At 47.0% G+C, this 24041-nt stretch overlaps 1 protein-coding gene across 3 annotated transcripts in view; it reads left to right on the plus strand.

Annotated features, from left to right (window-relative positions):
* The window catches only part of LRP1 (LDL receptor protein 1), a 70999-nt gene that overhangs the window by 1326 nt on the left and 45632 nt on the right, over positions 1-24041 (plus strand). For all 3 annotated transcript variants that reach the window (XR_011236913.1, XM_069499527.1, XM_069499528.1), the window contains exons 3-21: positions 14451-14606; positions 15270-15548; positions 15663-15773; positions 15846-15974; positions 16040-16300; positions 16366-17061; positions 17149-17320; positions 17387-17484; positions 17763-17892; positions 18243-18541; positions 18616-18925; positions 19012-19100; positions 19327-19413; positions 19482-19770; positions 19843-19924; positions 20380-20620; positions 20831-21003; positions 21085-21574; positions 23437-23982. Coding sequence is in view for 2 of the 3 variants with exons in the window: in XM_069499527.1 (XP_069355628.1) it covers positions 14451-14606; positions 15270-15548; positions 15663-15773; positions 15846-15974; positions 16040-16300; positions 16366-17061; positions 17149-17320; positions 17387-17484; positions 17763-17892; positions 18243-18541; positions 18616-18925; positions 19012-19100; positions 19327-19413; positions 19482-19770; positions 19843-19924; positions 20380-20620; positions 20831-21003; positions 21085-21574; positions 23437-23982 (4638 nt within the window). In the remaining variant the exon portion in view is untranslated. The remainder of the gene's footprint in view (positions 1-14450; positions 14607-15269; positions 15549-15662; positions 15774-15845; positions 15975-16039; positions 16301-16365; positions 17062-17148; positions 17321-17386; positions 17485-17762; positions 17893-18242; positions 18542-18615; positions 18926-19011; positions 19101-19326; positions 19414-19481; positions 19771-19842; positions 19925-20379; positions 20621-20830; positions 21004-21084; positions 21575-23436; positions 23983-24041) is intronic.

The following is a 24041-nucleotide window of genomic DNA, read 5'->3' on the forward strand; positions in this document are numbered from 1 at the left end:
AAGAAGGTTCACTAAACTGTTCCAGGATACAAACATTTGCTTACTTGTAGGTGCGAAGACTGCAAGGTAGCTGGACGGCATCGGCCAAGATCCAAAACTCAATTTATTTGATTCTTCACAACCGAAATGTTTCATTACAAAGATTTTCACCAAGTCTTATCCATAGCAATTAAGTTGTCAACGTGAATGTGCAAAAGAAATAAATACGAAAACCGAAAACGCAAACGGAAAACTAAAACGGAAAACTGAAGCTAAACGTAAAACGTAAACGTAAAACAGAAACCCTGTAACAAAGAAAAACAAGATTATAATTTGTGCTGTGTGAAAATTTCGACACGTGGAATTTTCCCGATCAAACACAACTCACCTATTGAACTCCTGGCCACCAATGGTTTTCAGAAGTCCACCCACAACCCATTATCCTCATTTATGTGGGAAGATAAAATAACTGGAACTGGAATGAAATCATAAAATTAGGATTTTCTCTAACCAAACCGCCATTTTGTCGAATCCACATTACTTGATTTTTCACTCACCATAATTGATGAAACATTGAAATACGTTAGGATGACTACAATTTATAACTATTGTATTTTCCCAGGGGAAGCCATGGGCGAAAAGAAGTGAGATTTTCCTGGAACGAAAAAAATTCGTCTTCACATGTTGACTCCAGGAAAATTCTAAATCTCCCCAATCGGTGTTGCCAGACGCAACCCGAGTGTGGCCGCTCTCATTTAGTTTGATCATGAAGCCAATTCATTTATGAATATTTGCGGAACCTAAGGATATATTATAAGAACCGTTTTGTTAATGACTTAACAATAAACAAATGATATTATGGTTTTATTTAATTATTTTGTTTTATTTTTACGACAATTGACAACGAAGCAAACGCCATCTATTGTGGCTCGAATGAACTCTGAACATCGACCCACGCGTAGTTCTGCACCTTGATGCTAGGTGGCACCAACATACTTTGAACAAAATAGATTTTAATTAAAAGCGAAACGCTAATTAGTAGTTCAAAATTTACAACGTCACAATACTTCCCCTCCTACGAAAAGGTTCAACAGGTTGAACCACGCTGCCCTCAGCGTCATCCAACAACTACTAACAATTTGCCTGAAACAAACAAAAAAAAACACAGAAGTTACGCGTGAACGCACATCTACTACTAACAAGGAAAATTGTCTAACAAAATAAATATACTGAAAACAGTGTAAGGTTTTATACATTATACTTAACTACACAACCCTAACTTCTAAAAAGAATATATACAAAAAAACTTCATGGTGTCTAAGACACTTGAGTGGAAACATCTTGGCATCATTCTTCAGCTGACTGATAGAATGCGTCTAGGCCTACGGTGGTTCACTCTTTTAAACTACCATCGTAATATTTGTTACTCAACAAATACGGAAAATCTGGTTGTGAACGGGTCCATCTGATATGGCAACCGTTCTCTATCCCATTCGGAAAAATAAAACCGAATCAAAATCGGAATATGAGAAAAAAAAACGAAATAACTCTCCTAGAAAATAGATCTCGGAACAGAATCGGAAAAATAACAGAAATGATCCATTATCTAGAAGGAAAACGAAAACAAAACACAAAACCCCCCCTTTCGTTATCCCCAAAGTACGATATTTGCATTTTTACTTTCTCAACCGGTTGGTCTACCACAAGCATTCCAATCATCACATATTCATCCCTACATACATCCACTACATTCATCCTCAACTGAACCATGGTAATGTAACTGTTAACTCAGAACATCACTACACTCATACAAATTCCTAATTGAATATTGATAACTTAAATATTCAAACAGTTTAGACCAAACTAAGTAATGGCAAATATCTACTTCTTAATATCCTTAATATGCCAAGTGCCTATTGGGTGGTTGTCAGCTACTCTAACTAGTTCGTAAACCAAAGGTGACAAAACCTTGACAACCCTGCACTTTTCATACTTAGGTGCCAGCTTAGCTGCGAAAAAATTTGTAGCGTCGCTTTGTGGATAGGTCTTTTTCCACACTATATCCCCAACAGAATAGCTTGCAGACCTACGCCTTAAGTTGTAATGCGTTGCATACTCTGCATGAGCCTGAAACAAATTTCTCCTAACCTGACCAAATATGTCCTCCAAAGTTCCAAACTTTCCTGCGTATTCCTCCCTTGGAATTCCGGCCTCGTACTCCTTATCCGTGTCCTTATAGAAGGAACCATTTAAAACCGGTTCTCTAGCGTGGACAAGGAAGAACGGGGAGAATCCAGTGGATTCATTAACCGCACTGTTTATGGCGAACTGGACCTTGTACAGGTTTTCGTCCCAGGACCTGTGGTTATCTTTCACAAAAGCGGCTACAGCAGTCATAACAACCTTATTGTACCTCTCAACAAGGTTAACTTGCGGAGTGTACAGTGGTGTGTAGTGTAATTTCGGAATATTATAACGCTTAATGAGATTACGGAATTCAGATCCTGTAAATTGGGACCCATTGTCCACAATCACAGTCTCTGGAACACTATGGTTCAAAAATACAAAATTCTCTAGCGCTTTAACAACAGCGGCACCTGTGGCACGCCGTAACGGAAACAACATTGTATATTTCGAAAAACAACACGTCACCACAAAAAGAAATGTAAATCCTGATTTAGACCTAGGCAAAGGTCCGACTAAATCAGCCGAAATGACCTGAAAAGGTCTCTCGCAGACTTTAGGCTTCCCTAGCAGACCTGGAGTGGCTGATGTCGTGTGTTTATACGCAGAGCAAGTATCACAATTCTTAACGTACTCAACCACGTCCTTATACATACCACGCCAAAATATCTGAGGGATAATCTGCGATGAGTTTTGAACACACCAAAATGACCTGCAGTTGCATCTGCATGGTTTTGTTGCATAATTCTAAGGATGTCGTTCTTGTGGACTACCTCTTTCCAGTCGAACTCACTGAGAAGCTGGTATTTACATTTACTGTAACGATATAGTTTATCGTTCAAATACAAAAATTCGGAAAATTTGCTGGATTGATTTTACAGCCATTAAATGTTTTGTCATACCAGTCATCTACCAAAACTTGTTGACTAGAGTTATCATCACGATCACCAACTACATCTACGTGTATGAGTCTCGACAAGGTATCCGGAACTACATTATCACAACCCTTCCTATGTTCGATAACAAAATTATACTGTGATAATCTACAACCCCATCTGGCGAGTCGTCCTGAGGGATTTTCTAAATTTAAGAACCACTTTAGGGATGCATGGTCTGTGATAATTGTGACTGGCTTGGAACCAAAATAAGCCTGAAATTTCTCCACTGCAAAAATCACAGCTAGAGCCTCGCGTTCCGTCGCGCTGTAATTCCTTTCGTTTTTATTTAGGCTCCTACTGACATACGCAATGGGATGATCGCAACCATCGGTTTCTTGCGTCAGCATACCGCCAACACCATATGCAGAAGCATCACAATGTATTTTGAATGGTTTTTCAAAATTCGGTACCGCAAGAACAGGTGCGGTTACCAACGCATTCTTCAATGTATTAAATGCTACCTCTGCCTGTTCGCTCCACTCAAATTTAGGTGCGTTCTTTCCTTTACTCGTTAGTCTATTGAGTGGTGCAGCGATGGTTGAAAAATTCCTAATAAAGCGCCTGTACCAAGAACAAGTGCCTAGGAAAATCTTTACCTCCTGTGCAGTTTTTGGGGTCGGAAAGTTCAAAACTGCGGCAACTTTTCCAGGATCTGTGCGTAAACCAAATTCATCCACTATATACCCTAAATATTTCAAAGAGTTTCTAAAAAAATTACATTTATCAAAATTTATGGATAGTTGAGCCATTTTTAGTTTATCCAGAACTCTGTTTAATAAAATTAAATGGGTTTCAAAATCAGCAGAACAAATAACAATATCATCTATATAACAAAATACTATTCCATTTTCAATATCACTACAAAAATTTTGATTAAATAACTGGTCCATTAACCTCTGCTGTCGTGCTGGTGCACCGCATAGGCCAAACGGCATGACTTTAAATTTGAATAACCCTCTACCAGGAACTGTAAAACTGGTTTTTTTCCTGAGAGTCGTTAGCTAACGGAATTTGCCAGAAACTTGAACTTAAATCAATCGATGATAAAAACCTTGCCTCTTTCAAGCTATCTAGAATTTGTGGAATGTACGGTATTGAGTATGAATCCCCCTTTGTCACTGAATTTAATTTCCTGCAATCTAGGCAAAATCTCCAGTCTCCATTTGCCTTTTTCACTAAAATTGCTGGGTTATTCCAAGGGCTTTCACTCGGAGTAACTACGTCCATTTCCAGCATCCTATCTAACTCTTTACTTAAAGCTTCCTTCTTTTCGGGAGAAAGTGGATATTGTTTTATTTTTATTGGCAAGGCATCACCGGTGTCAATAACATGTTCAATTAATTTTGTTCTACCCAATCCAATTTTCTCTGAAGAAATATCTAAAAATTTATTTACTACAGACTGGGCTAATTCTTTCTGTTGAGATGATAAGTTTTCAAAAGAAGTGATGGTATGAATTTGTTTATTATCAATCGCACAAATATTGTAAAATTGAGAAGGTGCCTTAATTAATTCTAAATTATCAAAAATGCCAGGGGCTAACTGAAATGTTTTCCAAAAGTCACAGCCAAAAATAACATCCGCTATTATAGAGGGTACTACAAAAAATTTTATTATGTGAGTTACGGAATTATAAGTAATCGGAATAAACATATAACCCATACAATCAAGTTTGTCTCCATTTGCCACTGAAAATGTGGTATCAATACTGCTATGCAATTTATAACCGAATCTCAAAAAAACCTTGTGCGCCTGGTTACCCAAAATTGACGCGCAAGCACCGGAATCTAGTAAACCTGTAATCTCAAAACCGTCAACAAAAACCTTTAAATATGGCCTAAAGTCTCGTTTATCCACTGAATACAGAACTGTGTCAGGTAAAAGGGATGTTTTGTTGTTAATGACCAAGTTATTTACTTGTGTCTCTGCACAGTTCTTACTAATTAGTTTTTTGAATTTTTGTCCGGAGCGGGTTTACTAGTCGCCTTTTTACTACAACTTGGACATGTCTTTACTGTAAAGTTCTGACGTCCACACGAAAAACATCTAATAAATTTCGGAACTGTCCTGCAAAATTTAAAGGAATGGTTACCCTTGCCGCACTTGTAACATAGTTGTTTATTTGTTTTCGTAAAATCAGTGCCTTTACTTGTATCAACCTTAGGTGCAGGTGTGACTGAAAGTGTGTTTATCTGTTTTGTCACTTGTTTGTAAGCAAACTCTGAACTTAAAGTTGCCTTACTGTTAGTAGGCTCAGAAAATAAGGCGGAACGCTGCCTCGCAGCCTCTAGTTTGCGACACTTTTCCTTCAACATTGCGACAGACTTAATGTCAACAAGAGCTAATTGTTCTGAGTAAAAAGGGCGAATATTATGTAATAAAATTTGTAACTTTTGTTCTTCGGAAAGTGGTGTTGACAACCTTGAAAACATGCCAAACATTACAGCGAAATAGATAGACACCGGTTCTTCAGAGCCTTGTGTTCTTGCTCGAATTTCACCTAGCAACCTGTAGTCATAATCTACTGCATCAAATTCCTCTAAAAATAAAGTTTTCAATTCTGACCAAGACGAAACTTGACATTTGTTGCCTCTGTACCATAACAATGCTCGGCCTGTAAAAAGATGAAATGCAGAAACAAATAATTTTCCATCTGAAACGCCATAAGATCTTTTATATTCCTCAACGCGTTCGATGAAACTGCGCGGATCACCCTGTCCGTTGAAATTTAACTTCCACTTGGCAACATTTTTATCACCAGTGCAGTCAACGGCGGTACTCTCGGAATCCAGTGATTCGTCGTGAGACGACTCATTGTCAGCATCTAATCTGGAAATCAAACTCTGCAACTTTGTATGTAATTCACTCTTCCTACTTATTAAGCTGAGTTCGGAACACTGTATTCTCAAAATTCTAAAGTACAAATGTGAAGCTAAAGCTTTAGACCTACAGAGGGCATGTCTATCTTTAGTGTCAGAACACTTTTTTAATAAATCTTCTAAGTCTTGAAGTTTTTTAGTAATAACCCCTAACTCACTTTCAGAAGAGAAATCTGTCTCTAAAATTGATTCAGAAGGAATTTCCTGAATTAATTGTTTTAACTGTTTCTTTAAACCTAGCACTGTAGGTGCTGGAGTTTCGGAACGAATGGATACCTCATAACACAATTCGTCCTTCAAAAGTGAATGAAACTGGGCAAAAGTCTGTTCCATTGTGTTAAGTCAAAACACATTTAACAAAATATCGAGCTTGTGTAACTGTCTATGTTTAGCCTTATACAAATTGGTTAAACACAAACACAAAAGAAGTTATTTAAACTATTAAATATACACAAGCAAAATACACAACAAAAACAATATTCTTAAGTCTATCCTAACTGTTTTATCAATTATGTTCCTATTCCAAAATATCGTTAATAATACAAGCACATATTATTACTATAGTAAACAAAATATAACAAAATAAAACTTCCCAAAATTGAATAAATGATTGTAAGGTGCAGTATCACCTTTATGAGTACACAGTGTGTTACAACCTTTACAATTACAAAAGTAAACAGGCAACAAAGTTGCAATGAACTCTGAATAGCATATTATCTTTAAAAAAAAACAAAGAGATTGTGCAATGGTTTGATGACTGTTACTTTACACTTTTAACACATAACCTAAAATACAACAAAATCTGTTTCTAAATGTCACTTTAAACTACCAGCATTCAATTAAACTTAACATGTTTGTGTGTGAAGTAGCTTTTATCATAACCTTAACACAGCTCTAAACAAAATTTCAACAAAATAATGAAGTATCAAGTCACTGAAAAAAATTGTTCATAACTTCATACTTGAACTTAATGTAATCTCTGAATATAGTTTATATATTTAGTTTCACAAGTTGTAACTCTTAGTATTTATAAATGTATGTGTGTAACTAGTTAACAGGACATAGCGTTTCAAAACTTTAATTATACTAAGTTACCGGAATTTTCAAACATAAGATGTACTTACTATTGAAAGCAATACCCAACAACAACTCAGTTAAGCAATGTTTATTACTAAACTGAAGGCAAACATTCACTTATACACCTCCAAGGTAAGTCAAATAACATAATTGAACGGCATAAGCACCATTTATAATGTGTTAATTAAATAAGAAAAAACCACTGTTGGACTATACTCAGAAAATTACTTAAACTATCAAACAAAATTTCTAACTATTAGTTATTATTTAGTTAGTTAACCATAAAAAACAGCTTAGTGCTCTTTGCAATGTGTCACTACTTAGAAAATTGTACAATCAGCGGAGTACATTTCATAAAATTCACAAAATTTCTCAAAATATACTGAAATAACTATATAAAAAAACGTTCGGGCGCCATTTGTAAGGGTGGTAAATCGGGCGGAATAGAACTATACCCGGATACGGAATAATCTACCACCTTACAAAGATTAGAGGAAAAAAATAATTTTAATTTACTTTATCTATCTACCTAGTAAAGAATAGAAGCTAGCCGTCGACTCCCTTGTAATGTATATGAGGTGTTATAAATGAAATTTGCTAGATGTTAGGCAAAATTGTTTTTAATGTAACTTTTACCGGGGTCGCTTAATACATAAGGATGGCTAATAATGCTTAGTTATTCTAGCTTAATGCCAAGACTTAATTTAGATACATTAGAATGCCTTAGGTAGATAGTACATAAAATCTATGTTTTAAATTTAAGATGCCATTGGCATGGAATAGACAATGACACAGTAAAATTCATAAAATTGTTTCAAAATAAAAGCTCAGTAGTAAAGACAGGGTTCTTACTGTACACATACACTAAGAAGGTTCACTAAACTGTTCCAGGATACAAACATTTGCTTACTTGTAGGTGCGAAGACTGCAAGGTAGCTGGACGGCATCGGCCAAGATCCAAAACTCAATTTATTTGATTCTTCACAACCGAAATGTTTCATTACAAAGATTTTCACCAAGTCTTATCCATAGCAATTAAGTTGTCAACGTGAATGTGCAAAAGAAATAAATACGAAAACCGAAAACGCAAACGGAAAACTAAAACGGAAAACTGAAGCTAAACGTAAAACGTAACGTAAACAGAACCCTGTAACAAGAAAAACAAGATTATAATTTGTGCTGTGTGAAAATTTCGACACGTGGAATTTTCCCGATCAAACACAACTCACCTATTGAACTCCTGGCCACCAATGGTTTTCAGAAGTCCACCCACAACCCATTATCCTCATTTATGTGGGAAGATAAAATAACTGGAACTGGAATGAAATCATAAAATTAGGATTTTCTCTAACCAAACCGCCATTTTGTCGAATCCACATTACTTGATTTTTCACTCACCATAATTGATGAAACATTGAAATACGTTAGGATGACTACAATTTATAACTATTGTATTTTCCCAGGGGAAGCCATGGGCGAAAAGAAGTGAGATTTTCCTGGAACAAAAAAAATTCGTCTTCACATGTTGACTCCAGGAAAATTCTAAATCTCCCCAATCGGTGTTGCCAGACGCAACCCGAGTGTGGCCGCTCTCATTTAGTTTGATCATGAAGCCAATTCATTTTGAATATTTGCGGAACCTAAGGATATATTATAAGAACCGTTTTGTTAATGACTTAACAATAAACAAATGATATTATGGTTTTATTTAATTATTTTGTTTTATTTTTACGACAATTGACAACGAAGCAAACGCCATCTATTGTGGCTCGAATGAACTCTGAACATCGACCCACGCGTAGTTCTGCACCTTGATGCTAGGTGGCACCAACATACTTTGAACAAAATAGATTTTAATTAAAAGCGAAACGCTAATTAGTAGTTCAAAATTTACAACGTCACAGTGGGGATGTAGACACCACACATTCTTATACTCTCTCCTCCACACTAAAGCAATTTATAAATTTTGTTACATTTTAGGTTTCAGGTTTGAACTCATTTTGGTCGTGGAGCATGAGCATGTAGCTTGCATGTGTAGAAGTTGAACTGGCCGCTGCATGCAGAGGCGGGGCTCCGCTTGTCGCGGGTGTGGTGGACAGCATAAAGTTGATTGTCTTGTTATCAAGTTCTGTATTCTAATGTGTAATTACTTTTAAATAAATATATTAAAAAAATTACTGTTTGTAATAGACTCATAAGTTTTCTTGTTAAAAATTTGACATCATTGTTTAAGTTCTAACACCACATAAGTCATATTTTGGCAGTTTTAACAAGTGGAAGCCATTGGCTAGGGAACCAAGGGAGCATCATTTCGGCAATAAGTCACATGCAAGGAAACATCCAAGAGTAACTGGTGATTTAAAGCTTATTTTGTGGTTTAACAACAAACTTTAATGTAGATAATGGTACATACCACAATTAATTTCATGACCACAAACTTGTGCGATTGGGTTGAAATATTGACAAATAAAAACATCAAATTAACAATTGTGGTATGTACCCAATGTGGCTAATTCCATTGTAGACTCTAACTAAACTAAAATGGCACATCTAAATCTATTGCTATCCCTTTCATAATGTTGCTTGCGGAAAAGGATAGCACTAAAGGAGAATGGGCGGTTTCGTCCCCAGTGGTGTATCAAGGTGTGAATGATAAAAAAAAAGTATGGATCCGAAAGAGCAAAATGTGTGTGCGTATGCGCGCCGCGTTAGTAACCGACTACAGGGACAAGACAAGTCGCAACAAGCAACAACACGCTGCCGACGCCGTCCCCCACCAGCCGGCCCGGCGACCCGGCACCGTACGAATAGGTACGCACCGCACGGTATGCTAGCACCCAGATATAACCCAAACTAAAAGTAATAATTTCTTTGTTAAAAAAAAACGTAATAAATGTAAAAACGTATAAAACTGTTTTAGCGGGACTGCAATTACTTTTTTTATATAATTATGGTATATCAAATCTTTAAAAGAGCAACCGCCGAGCTTCTTACTGATTCTTCTCGGTGGGAAAGTCATTCCGAGCCAGTGGTAGATGCATAATATGACGATTCAAAAGTACTTTTAAGAGTTTAATTGAATAAAAGATATTTTTATTTTATTCAGACTTTCACTGGATGAATGAAATTAAATGCTTCCTAATTCTTTCCCTGCACGCAACTCATTATTGGTGTCATACAATAAAATGAAGCTATTATCATGACCTTTGAAATGACATATATTATCACAACTTGAAACACCACTGGGGACCAACGAATGTTACGTTATTTTGGAAACTATAAGTCCTATCAATGTACATCCAAAGACTGTTTTGTAGAGAATTTAATGAAAAACATATTAATTCTTGACAGTTTTCTCGTAGCTTTAACCGTTTTCGTTAAAAATTAAAAAACCTCGACAGTGAACACAAAAGGGGGAGGAAAATAATTTCTCGACTTGCTTCCACATCTATATCGAAGTATATAAATATGTAAAAGCTACACTTTCTTCCGATGCACGATGGGACGAACATCGACTGTTTCCGAGCGAACGAGCCGTACTAACTAGGTACAATCATTGGTTCTACGACCTTTACAAATTTTGAGGTTTCTGAAGGTTAAAATTAAAATCAAACAAAAATGCATACCCATTGCAGTACGCGGCAGAAAATAATGTACATCGGCCTTTAGAAAGATTTCGGCTTTGTAGAGCGTTGTCTCTGTCACTCTTATGTGACGTTTTGTCGGTCTCAACGACAGACAATGCTCTACAAATCCGCTATCTGTACCGTACCACTCTGCATGCATGCTATGAGAGTGAACGTTTCCTCACAACACGCGTGAGTCATGGGTAGGTACACGAAGACGCAGGGAGCGCCGTGTGACCGGACGCGGTGTCGGCCACTGGGCCCCCGTCGTGTGCAGCTCCGATAACCCCGCACAGAGGACGACTCGTACCTAATTAGCAGGACCTTATCTACGCGTGACGGGTGACCCCCGCTAAGCAACTGTGTCGGCCACTGGGCCCCCGTCGTGTGCAGCTCCGATAACCCCGCACAGAGGACGACTCGTACCTAATTAGCAGGACCTTATCTACGCGTGACGGGTGACCCCCGCTAAGCAACTGTGTCGGCCACTGGGCCCCCGTCGTGTGCAGCTCCGATAACCCCGCACAGAGGACGACTCGTACCTAATTAGCAGGACCTTATCTACGCGTGACGGGTGACCCCCGCTAAGCAACTGTGTCGGCCACTGGGCCCCCGTCGTGTGCAGCTCCGATAACCCCGCACAGAGGACGACTCGTACCTAATTAGCAGGACCTTATCTACGCGTGACGGGTGACCCCCGCTAAGCAACTGTGTCGGCCACTGGGCCCCCGTCGTGTGCAGCTCCGATAACCCCGCACAGAGGACGACTCGTACCTAATTAGCAGGACCTTATCTACGCGTGACGGGTGACCCCCGCTAAGCAACTGTGTCGGCCACTGGGCCCCCGTCGTGTGCAGCTCCGATAACCCCGCACAGAGGACGACTCGTACCTAATTAGCAGGACCTTATCTACATTCTAGAAAGAGAAACAGGATGTCTGACTAGATTACCTACCTATATAATATAAAAGTTTACAGAGTTCTTTGTAAATCTACTACTGCTTTGGAATGCGTCTCTAGTTTCTACCGAGAAAAACCAGCAAGAAACTCTGCGGTTGCTCTTTTCAAAAAGTCAAATATAGTCTGTACAAAATACACCTCATGCGCCCTATGGTGGCCCTATGGGTCAACTGTCATGTCTAAAGTACGGCTTTCTTTGGGCTCACCTTTAAAATACGGATTATAATCATACTTTTTACATGAAATTTTACACAAAAATGTAAAATATGGTCTACTCTGTCCAGAAGCACACTTGGGTACAGTCCGCCTGACCTCCAGCGATACGTTCGACTTGGTTTGTGGCACTCGCAATCCTACAAATATCCGATGCGCCGTGGTGCGCACTGCGCACTGCGCACTGCGCACTGCGCACTGCGCAGGCAGCGGCGCCGCGTACGGTAACACTTATTGTAGAAGTCGCATCGGCAAAATTGGTTTGCGCAGAAGAGTGCAACCTTAGGGCCGATTCACACCGGAACGGCAGCGGCGCGGCGAGCACTTTCAGTGTGAAAGAATTTTAAACTTTATCTACATAACTAGCTTCTGCCCGCGGCTTCGCCCGCGTGGCCTACAGGAAACAAATGGCATTTTTTTTCAGAAACAAACATTATAGCATCAGGACGCGCACTCTGAACAGCACCGAATAACACATATAACCTTCCAACCCCCATTTCATCCCTTTAGGGGGGGATTTTCTCATAGTCGTTTCTTAGATGACACCTAACCTCAAGAAAAAACCTACTTTCCAAATTTCAAGTTGATTATAATATCAATAATTAAAACTATCCCATACAAACTTCCATCCCCTATTTTACCACCCTTATGGGCAAATTTTCCAAAAATCCTGAAACACGTATTTCTTTTCATTTGTGACCGAAAACCCAAATACCAATTTTCATGCAAATAACTTGAAAAATGACCGACTTTCATACAAACTTCCATCCCCCATTTAACCCACTTAGGGGTGGAATTTCGAAAAATCCTTTCTTAGTGGATACCTACTCTATTTTAGCGTTTATTTAGAATGGATACCTACTCTTTACAAATAATAGATCCTCCAAATTTCATGTCTTTAGGACCAGCGGTATAGGCTGTGCGTTGATATCTATGTCAGTCAGTCAGTCAGTCAGTCAGGTCTTTGAATTCTATATAATATGTATAGATTAGAAGACCACTATCGCTTGAAAAGCTCGACCTTTTCAAGCGATACTGTAGCGATACTCTTTTAGTTATGTAGATAAAGTTTAAAATTATTTTTACTGCCCGCGGTAGAATCTGCCGGCTTCGCCGCGTCGCTGCCGGCCGCTTCCGGCCGCTGCCGTTCTGGTGTGAATCGGCCCTTACGCCTTCTAAAATAGAGGTGTCAAATACAGGTTCATGTGTGTATCACAATATTATCACGTGTTACAGACAAATATTTAATAATTATTAACGTAACATTATTTTGTTACAAAAAAAAATTACTTGAACCGTGAGGCGCAAGCAGAAAAATGGGTGCAAGCGATTTTCGACCTTATTGACATACGTCAGAAAACAGCATTTTAGCAATCTATGAATTATACTGAGCAAGAATATGACAAAAAACAACTTTCTCATAACCGTCAATAAGGTCGAGAACTAGGGTATAGCTTGTATTTAACTCGATTGATTTAAATTTTAAATTTTACTCTTAATAGGTACCCAATCCATACCTTCGCGACAGGTCGAAATGGCAATCGGGGAGGGAATGCCCCGCACACCCGCACGGCCCCTGTGCTAACCCAGTGCGGGCGAGCGAGGGTGACGTGCGGGTGTGCGGGGTGTCACCCCCGCCTCATACCCCGATTGCCATCTCAACCTGTCGCGGACTACAGTACCTAGTACCTACTTATGTATGTAAAAATAAAAACAAGTAGAACGATAAAGCAATGTCAAGTAGATACCTACAATACAATAGGTAGGTAAGTTTACCTAGTTACCTATAAAAAAATCTTTTTAGTAGGTAACTACTATATTTATTATCATACGAATTATAAAATGATGATGATGATTTCTAAAAAGAACAATACCACTTCACGTACCTAACCTATTACCTATAATACCTACACTTTGAAAAACATTTTCTCATACGATTTATAAAATGACGCAAGTATTTCCAAAAAGAACAAATCTACTATAATAGGTATTATTAACGCGCGACACAAATCTATCACAACACAAAAATGTACCTAATCCACATTATTTTGCCTAATCTACATTACAATTATTCGCATTAAATATTTATCGACACTCAAGTTCACAAATAAATAAAACTGCATTCAAAATTTATTACGAAACAAACAAAATGATAAAAATACTAGCCGCATACTCGTATCATCACAGTCAACATGTAACAGGCCAATACAAAAATTCGATGTAATAATTATTCACCGTCGAGTCGCGACGATATTTGTATTCAGCTCATAATATTTATTCTAATATCGTCGCTCGGTCACGCCGCGCGCGGCGTATCAAAGATCGAACGCCTGAGTTATTTTTTAGGAAGGATTTTCTCAAATTTTCACTACTTATTATATTATATTGTATTCAATTTTGTTTTAATCCAAAAACGAATATCTTGAATACAATTTTATAATTTATTATAAATAAATTAAATATTTAATAAATTTATTAGGTACATTATTTTTTGACACCTCTATTCTAAAACCGATATTCTAAAGGCCGGTGTACATTAGTTTCGGCCGCGTATAAGTGGTAGTAGTGTTCGCTGCAGCACGCGCTTGCCCGCAGGCGCGGCCGAGGTGCCGGGCGAGGCGGCCGCGGCGGGCGCGCTGGCGTGCGGCGGCGCGCAGTTCGCGTGCGCGGACGGCTCGCGCTGCGTGCCGGCCGCCTGGCGCTGCGACGCGCGCGCGCACTGCGCCGACGCGTCCGACGAGCTGGACTGCGGTAGCTCCACCCGTGACTTATCCCGAACCTTACCAAACGTTCTTCTCGCTACACAACCACATTGCTTGTGATACGCGGCTTTATAATCTCATCATCAGTCGATTTGAAGTGTAAATAGGTATATGACGTCACCGTGCTGATTGCTCAGCAACACCTCTCATAGCGGAAAACGATAACTACGGAGCATAGAATTAAAATCTAAACCTATTTGTCTATATTATTTAATGAGATTACACTGAGATTTTTTTACCAATTTAATATATTATAAACCCTCCAGTGCGACCTCCGTGGTGTGATGAAGCGGTCTCAGGTGGAAGCGGACTCACTTGGCAGTTTTATTAGTTTCCTCTGTTTTATTAGTTTTCATTTACGAGGAAGCTCGCAATATTTAAATGCTCGGCGATTTGTAAGGAAGTGATGATTCAGCAATCCTTCACCCCCCGTGGCCACCAACCTCTCGGCTATATCGTTATTGTATGTGCCGAATCGCGGGAGAGCCCCCCCAGTACTCGCTCGTTTACGTCGGGATCTTCCCAAACACCTACTGGGCCGCCAGCACGGCGGCGCTCCGCCTCGTGCCATCGGTGCACGAACTCCCGAGCTTCTCGAAACGTCCCCGTGCAGTGCACACTCCCGCGACCCACATGCCTGTTCGTTGCGCAGTGTGGAATGCGACGTGCGGCGCGGGGCAGTTCCGCTGCGCGCGCAGCGGCCTGTGCATCGCGGCCAGCTGGCGCTGCGACGGCGACGCCGACTGCGGCCCGCACGACGCCTCCGACGAGGACCCCTACATGTGCGAGAAGGACTTCAAGTGCTGGGGCGCCTGGGCGCGCTGCGCCACGCCCGAGGACGGCCAGTTCGCCTGCGTGCCCGTCTACCAGTTCTGCGACGGCCGCCGCCACTGCTTCGACGGCAGCGACGAGTGGGACATCTGCGACAACTGTGAGCCCGAGCCCTCCGCGCGCCCGACCACTGCTGGTCTCGCGCGTGGAGGCGTGCGTGTGACGCGCGGGGGGAGGGAGGGGGACGCGGTCTGAGCGCGCTGTCGTGTTGCAGTCACGGAGGCGGCGTGCGCGGCGCACGGCTGCGACGCGTGCCGGCCCACGCACGAGGGCGTGGCGTGCTACTGCCGGCCCGGCTACGAGCCGCGCGACGGACGGTGCGTCGGTGAGTGCTTCGCGACGGCGCGGCGCCGCTCGCCCGCCCGCCGCCGCCGCACTCACGCGCTCTCTGTTGCAGACAGCGACGAGTGCTCGTGGGAGGGTGCGTGCGCGCAGCGCTGCAGCAACTCGCCCGGCTCGTTCGCGTGCGCGTGCGTCGCCGGCTACGCGCTGCGCGACGACCGACGCACCTGCCGCCCCATCAACGGTACGTGCCCCGCCCCGCGCCCCGCCGCCCCCGCGCCGCCCCGTCTGACGCTCGTGTCTGTGCAGAGCCGCCGGACGCGCCGCTGACGCTGCTGGTGGTGACGCAGAGCGGCGTGTCGCGCGAGTGGCTGGCGCCGCACGCCGCGCCCGCCGGCAACCACTCGCTGGCCGCGCTCAACGTGCGCGCGATCGACTTCCACTACGGCAACGGCTCGGTGTGCTACGTGCACCACAACGTGAGCCGCGCGGCGCTGCTGTGCGCGCAGGCGGACGACTTCGCCAACCGCACCGAGCTGCCCGCGCCCGCGCTGTTCGCCGACCTCAGCTGTACGTACCAGCCCGCCCGCGCCCCGCGCCCCGCGCCCCGCACTCACTCCCCCCTCTGTCCGCAGCGGTGTCGCACCTGGCCGTGGACTGGGTGGCCGGCAACTGGTACTTCGCGGACGAGGCGCGCGAGGTGGTGTACGTGTGCCACGCCGCGCTGCGCCACTGCCGCGTGCTGCTGGAGGGCGCGCTCAGCAAGCCGCGCGGCCTGGCGCTGGACCCGGCCGCCGGCCTGCTGTTCTGGAGCGTGTGGGGCGCCGCGCCGCCCGCCGTGCGCGCCGCCACGCTGGCGGGCGGCGCCGCGCGCGCGCTGGCCGACAGCAAGCTGGTGTACCCGGGCGCGCTGGCCGTGGAGCCGGCGGCGCGCCTGCTGTACTGGGCCGACGCGTACCTGGAGTGCGTGGAGCGCGCCGACTACGCGGGCCGGCGCCGCCTCACCGTGCGGCGCGGCTACTGGTCGCCGCGCCTGCACGCGCTGGCGCCGCTCGACACGTCGCTGTACCTGCCGCTGTGGAGCGAGCGCGCCGTGGCCGTGGTGTCGCGCTTCGCGCGCGAGCGGCGCCGCACGCTGCTGCCTCTGCGCGCGCGCCCCACGCACGCGCTGGCCTACCACCGCCAGCGCCAGCCGCGCGTGGCGCACCCGTGCGCGACGCGCAATGGCGGCTGCGCGCACATCTGCATCACCGCGTACCGCGCCGGCGCGCCGCACGCGCACTGCCTGTGCCGCCACGGCTTCCGCCTGGCCGGCCACGGCGACTGCGAGCGTGAGTACCGCCCGGGTGTGCAGGGGGGGCAGGGGGGCAGGGGGGGCAGTCAGACAGGCAGACAACAATCGTGTGTGTGTGTCGCAGTGGCGTCGGCGCAGAGCTACGTGGTGGTGTCGCGCGGCTCGCCGCCCATGGTGGCGGGCGTGGCGCTGCCGGGCGGCGAGGAGGCCTTCGCGCCCGCCACGCGCGCCGCGCGCCCCACCGCCGCCGACGTGGACGCGCACACCGGCACGCTGTACTACTGCGACGTGCACAGGTGCGTGTCGCGCCCGCCGCGTGCGCCTCCCGTTGACTGTCGCTCACTCGCTTCGCTCCGCCGCAGGTACGAGATCGTGCGGCAGCGGCTGGACGGCGGCGGCCGCGAGGTGTTCGCGGCGGACGACGTCGACAACTGCGAGGGGCTCGCCATCGACTGGATGGGTGAGACGACCGCCCAGCGCTCACCTTGTTTTAACGGCTTAAAACATTGATATAAACTATTTATTAGTATGAATTAAAAATGCAATGAAAACGCGTCTCATGATTTTATCCATTACAAGATGTACGACCTACCGTGACAACCCACCACCTCCCATGGCCCCACCAACCTCGCGGTATATGGGCCGAAACGCAGGAGGGCGCCCGTTCGGTGCTTGCGACCTACCGCGACAGTCCGGCGTGGCTGGCCGTCCGTGTAACGAGCGTGTTGGTGTCCGCAGGACGCAACCTGTACTGGACGGACGACGCGCTGGGCACGCTGAGCGTGGCGCGCCTGGACGCCTCGCCGCGCCGCGCGCTGCTGCGCGAGCGCTTCCATCCGCGCTCCATCGCGCTCGACCCCGCCAACGGGTAACACACATAACACACACAACGTCCATCCTACAACGTGTACTGGACGGACGACGCGCTGGGCGCGCTGAGCGTGGCGCGCCTGGACGCCTCGCCGCGCCGCGCGCGTCAGGCGTCAAATTACGGAAGAGCGGATTAGAGCGCACTGCAGCTCAAAATTAGATTAATTATTTCCCGTTTTTGTCAGCTCATTTTACTTATTTCTTGTATAAGATTCCATAGATTATCGCCAGATATTATGTAAATTTTTTGCAAACATAATATTTGAGCTGCCATTAGCAGTCGCCAAGTTGTATGTTTTCGCGCGATGTCGCGTGTGAATGCAGAGCTGACAGCGTGCAAGTATACAGGGTGATGTACTGGTCGGTGTGGGCGGGCGCGGCGGCGGCGCGCGGCGCGCTGCAGGCGGCGCGCATGGACGCGTCGCGGCGCCGCACGCTGCTGGACGCCGAGCTGCACTGGCCCAACGGCCTGGCGCTGGACCGCCGCCACTCCTACCTGTACTGGTGCGACACCTACCTCAACAAGATCGAGCGCGTGCGCGTCACGCCGCTCGGCGAGCTGGCGCCGGGCGCGGCGCGCGAGCTGCTCGCGCAGCAGGCGCCCGGCTTCCCGCTCTCCAAGCCCTACGGCCTGGCGCTCTACGAGGGTACGTACGTCCGACTGACGTGACTAACGCGAGAAACATCAGTAAATGTTGTGAGTGTCCCGTGTCGTGCGCAGACTGGGTGCTGTGGAGCGAGCACGGCTCGGGCGCGCTGCGGCGCCTGCGCGGCAACGGCTCGCTCGACACGCTGCACAGCTTCCCGCCGCCGCTCTACGACATCCGCCTGGTGGACCTCGCCGCGCGGACCGGCGAGAACGCGTGCTCGCACGACAACGGCGGCTGCGCGGAGCTGTGCCTGGCCACGGGCCCCGGCGCGCGGCGCTGCGCGTGCGGCGCGGGCCGGCGCCCGGCGGCCGACGCGCGCGCCTGCGAGCCCGGCGACGCGGCGCCCGCGTGCGGCGCCGGCTACTTCCACTGTGGACGCGGGTGAGTGCGACAGAGATCTCATCGCTAACAGCTGACTACCGACTGCGTGAAGCGAGCCGCTACACGGCGCCGTGTGTTGTCGGCAGGAACTGCATCGACGCGGCGCTGGTGTGCGACGGCGACGCGGACTGCCCCGACGCGAGCGACGAGGACGCCTCGCCGCGCGGCGTCTGCGGTAACTATGACGATAACAGAAGTCACCCCCGACAGTAGGTAGCGATCTTCACCTGTAGAGGAGGAGGAACCGGAGAAATATACTACGTCACATGGATCGAAAAAAGCTATGGAGGGAAAAACTTTTTTTTATATATATATTATTTGCATGCCATTTCAAAGTGGTACTTAACATGTACAAGAAAGTGGAGAATACAAGTTGAGTGTTGAGAGTTGTCTGTTGGCAGCGAACGTGACGTGCGACGCGGCGCAGTACCTGCAGTGCGACGCCAACCGCTGCATCCCCAACGCCTGGATCTGCGACGGACTCGCAGGTCAGTGCGGCTCGACGATCGCACGAACGTGCGGGCCAGTTCACGAGACGCTCATCTTACTGCCGCAGACTGCTCGGACGGCGCGGACGAGACGGCGGCGGCGTGCCAGCGCACGGCGTGCGGCGCGGCGCAGTTCCAGTGCGCGCGCTCGCGCCGCTGCCTGCCCGCCGCCTGGCGCTGCGACGGCGCGCCCGACTGCGGGCCCGCCGACCGCTCCGACGAGGCCGGCTGCGGCGAGAGCGCGCCGTGCGACAGCGGCGCCTTCCAGTGCGACAACGGCGCGTGCGTGCCGTGGGAGTACTACTGCGACGCGCACGCAGACTGCACCGACGCCAGCGACGAGCGCGCGTGCCACAGGTACCGCCTGTCCGCCGCCGCGCGGGCGACGCGCGCTGCCACCGTAGTGATGCTGATGTGGTGTTGTTTCAGAGCGCAGCACACCAACTCCGACCAGCATGCGGCATGCGAGGAGCACGAGTTCCAGTGCACTAACGGAGAATGTATTCGAAAGGTATTCTAAACTCATATTCCCTTTTATAGCAATAAATGAATAGGAATCAGCTGCAAATATCACGATCATGATGTAAACTTCTTCTCTTGTCCCTATTTCTTTCTGGTTTCTTGCTGGTTCTTCTCGGCAGGAAAGACATTCCGAACCAGTAGTAGATGCATCCGGCTATTCGTAAGCACTTGTAAAAGTTTTTACGAATAAAAAAGATTTTTATTTTCATTTTTCATTTTCATTTTCATTTTCCTTTGTCGTTGTTCTCCCTCTATCTAGTTTCTCAACGCAAGCTGTGGCAATCACTAAGTGAGTCTTCATTTATATATTGTATTTCTTTCTTTTTGTGTAGTTTAAGGTTTTTTGTAACCTGTCGATTGTCCTTTTAAATAATAATAAAAAAAACCTTGATTTGTATTTAATTTAAAAATGGATGTATTCGAGCTCTGAAACGAATCTTGCAGGAGTTCCGCTGCGACTCGAGCGTGGACTGCCTCGACAGCTCGGACGAGGCCGGCTGCGGGGCGGCCGCCGCCACCGCGCCGCCCGCCCCCAGCGCCGCGCCGCCGCCCGGCACCAGCAGCGGCGACGACTGCCCTGCGCCCGCGCTGCGCTGCGACAACAGCTCGCGCTGCGTGCCGCTGCAGCAGCTGTGCGACGACATGCGGGACTGCGCCGACGGCGCCGACGAGGCCGACCGATGCGGTGCGTGCCACCGCCCGAGCGACATGAGCTTACATTCTACATTATAATGTAACAAACTTTATTTGAAACTAGCTGATGCCCGCGGCCTTGCCCGTGGGAACTTTTGATGTTCCAGGACAAAAAGTAGCCTGTCCGTAGGAGCCCGTCCCCGGGATGCCGGTATCTCAGTACCAAATGGCGTGTTGATGTGTGCGTGTGTGTGTGTGGCAGGCGAGCCCATGTGCTCGGTGGCGCCGTGCTCGCACAGCTGCCACGCCACGCCGCGCGGGCCCGCCTGCGCCTGCCCCGCGCCGCTGCGCCTGCGGCCCGACGGCGTCACGTGCGCGCCCGCCGACGCCGCGCAGCCCGCGCACGCCTGCGCGCAGTGGGGCATCTGCAGCCAGGTATGCTCGCGGCGCCTCACCACTGTGCGACAGTCGTGAAGAGTTCCGTGCGACTGACCAGCGCCAGCGCCGTGGTTGCAGACGTGCCAGCCGCACAAGACGCGCCACAAGTGCACGTGCCTCGCGGGCTACCGGCTGGCGGACGACGGGTTCACGTGCAAGAGCACGAGCGGCGCGCGCGCGCTGCTGGTGTTCAGCACGCGGCACGAGGTGCGCGGCGTGCAGCTGCCGGCGCTGCGCTCGCGCGGCCTGCTGGCGGCGCTGCAGGGCGCCGTGGCGCTGGCGTGGGCGCGCGAGGGCGCCGCGCTGCGCCTGTACTGGACGGACGTGGTGGCCGGCGCCATCTACGGAGGCACGCTGCGCGACGACGCCGTGGCGGACGCGGCGCCGGTGGTGCGCGGGCTGGCGGCGGCCGAGGGGCTGGCGGCGGACTGGCTGGGCGGCAACCTGTACTGGGTGGACAGCAGCCTGCGCCAGATCGAGGTGGCGCGGCTGGACGGCCGCTACCGCCGCACGCTGCTGGCCGGCGACATGGACAGCCCGCGCGCGCTCGCGCTCGACCCCAACGTCGGTGAGTGGTGACCCTTTCCTCTCCAACTAAGCGTCAGGCTTGTGCTAGGAGTAGGTACGACAATAGTGCAACGGGCGGGGTTTGAACCATCAACCTTTCGGTTTTCAGTCCACTCCTTTACCCGCTTTGAGCTATTGAGGCTGAAAAAAAATTAAATAAGTTCAGGAAAAAATAATAAGTTAACTAAATAGTTAACTTATTATTTTTTCCTGAACTTATTTAATTTTTTTTTGTGATGTAACTGATTTCATGATTTTAGGTTTACGGGAAGTACCCTACAGGTTTTGATTCCCTTTTATTGACAGACACGACAGACAAACAGACAGACAGACAGATTAGACGAGAAAGTGATGCTATAAGGGTTTCTTTTTTCCTTTTGAGGTATGGAAACCTAAAAATCGTCCCATCTGGAAGCTTCCGTGGCGAGCGCTGCGTAAAATTGTATGTGTGTGACGTAGCATCAGGAAGATCCACATTGCAATGACTAAACTGCTATCTCTGATGATTAACCAGTCAGGATTACAACAGATTAGATTAACCGGGCCTTCGTGGGCGCACTAACATGATATTCTCACACTACGAGAGACAACACAGACTACCCTCAACACCAACTATAGCAATTAGCTTTAGGATTTTATAGTCTCACAACGACGACGGTGGGGACGATGACGCGATGTTCAATGAGCAATCTGTTTACATCTAAACGACGCGACGGCGTTAGTGCAAAAGAGTTTGTCTCGAGCTACCCGTGCGAAGCCAGAGTCGCTAGTTAGTTACAAATGTATGATGAGGTAGGATCAAATCATCAAATCAAATCAAATATTGTTTATTGCACATGTGGGTATGTATGTATATACAGATGTTACAGTTTCACCACAAATAGCCATATTATGGCATGCAAAAAAATAAAAACTAAAACCAACTTACTGACTTAAATTACAATTGAATTAACTATTATTACTTATCTTTATACAGTTAATAATTATATTTTATACATACCTACTAGATTTAACAATATAATACAATACAATTTAAAGACTGCTAATAAAAAATGCTACAACTTATTATAAATTTGTGTCTGTTAAATACTCTTTAATAGTATCTTTAATATGGCACTTCAGTTGTACAATAAACTACCAGCATCATTGGCAGACCGAAATCTATTAAGGTGACGCAGGACGCTTGAACGAAATTGGCAGCGCACGTGGGTAACATGTTTGCTTTTCACTTGACATTGTATGAGAAAGTTGAGAGGCTTGATGATTTTCACCGAAATCAAGCGCGCGAAAAGGGCTTAGGAAAAGTATTTTTAAGACAAAACTGCTGAATTTATGTTTGCAAAGTAAAGTTATTTTAACTAATGAATAAATAAACTACGTCTAATGATAAATTGTTTTAGAATTTTTATATCCCTAATCTGATTTATTTACGCCCAAAGTTGTCATTAATTTAGTGTTAAAATAGGAATCTTTTGAGCCTCGTAACTTTTAAATCAATATTTTTTTCAATGTTTTATATATCAATAAACCTAGATAATGACGAGATAAATCAATATAATTCTTAGTTTTGTGCGTACAATATTGAATATTTTTGTAATTTCCCTCCTACGTTTGTATGAAGAAAGCACTGAACTGAGTCCCCTTAAAACTTTTAAATATAAAATTAAAGAATTTTTACTACATAAAAGATACTATTCCCTTAAACCAGAACACTGCTGTCTGGTTTACAACTTTAGAGAGCATGTATAGTGCAAAAGAAAATCTATTTAACTTCATACACAAATTATCAATATGGATTTTACAATTTAAACCGTCGTTGATAATATGTAACCCTAAAAATTTAGGAGGTTGACGTGTGCGCAGGCGTGCTGTTCTGGAGCGACTGGGAGGCGGCGGCGCCGCGCATCGAGCGCGCGTCGCTGGCGGGGCGGCGGCGCGCCGTGGCGGTGCGCGTGCGCGACGCGGCGCCGGGCGCGGCGTGGCCCAACGGCCTGGCGCTGGACCTGCCGGCGCGCCGCCTCTACTGGGTGGACGCGCGCTCCGACTCGCTGCACACCAGCGACTACGCCGGCGGCGACGCGCGCGCCGTGCTGCGCGGCCACGCGCGCCTCGCGCACCCCTTCGCCGTGGCCGTGTTCGAGTCGCACGTGTACTGGACGGACTGGCGCAGCAACGGCGTGCTGCGTGCCAACAAGTGGAACGGCTCCGACGTGGCCGTCGTGCAGCGCACGCTCACGCAGCCCTTCGACGTGAAGGTGGTGCACCCGAGCCAGCAGCCGCCCGGCGCGCGCAACCCGTGCGCCGCCAACGGCGCCTGCTCGCACCTGTGCCTCATCGACTCGGCCACGGAGCGCGTGTGCGCGTGCCCGCCGCTCATGCGCCTCGGCCGCGACCAGCGCACCTGCGAAGGTATGTACCGTACCGTACAGTACCATACAGCTAGTCTCTATACACGGCGGTACGTGTGA

This window comes from Maniola hyperantus, chromosome 7 (genome assembly GCF_902806685.2).
Source record: "Maniola hyperantus chromosome 7, iAphHyp1.2, whole genome shotgun sequence".
Lineage (NCBI taxonomy): Eukaryota > Metazoa > Arthropoda > Insecta > Lepidoptera > Nymphalidae > Maniola > Maniola hyperantus.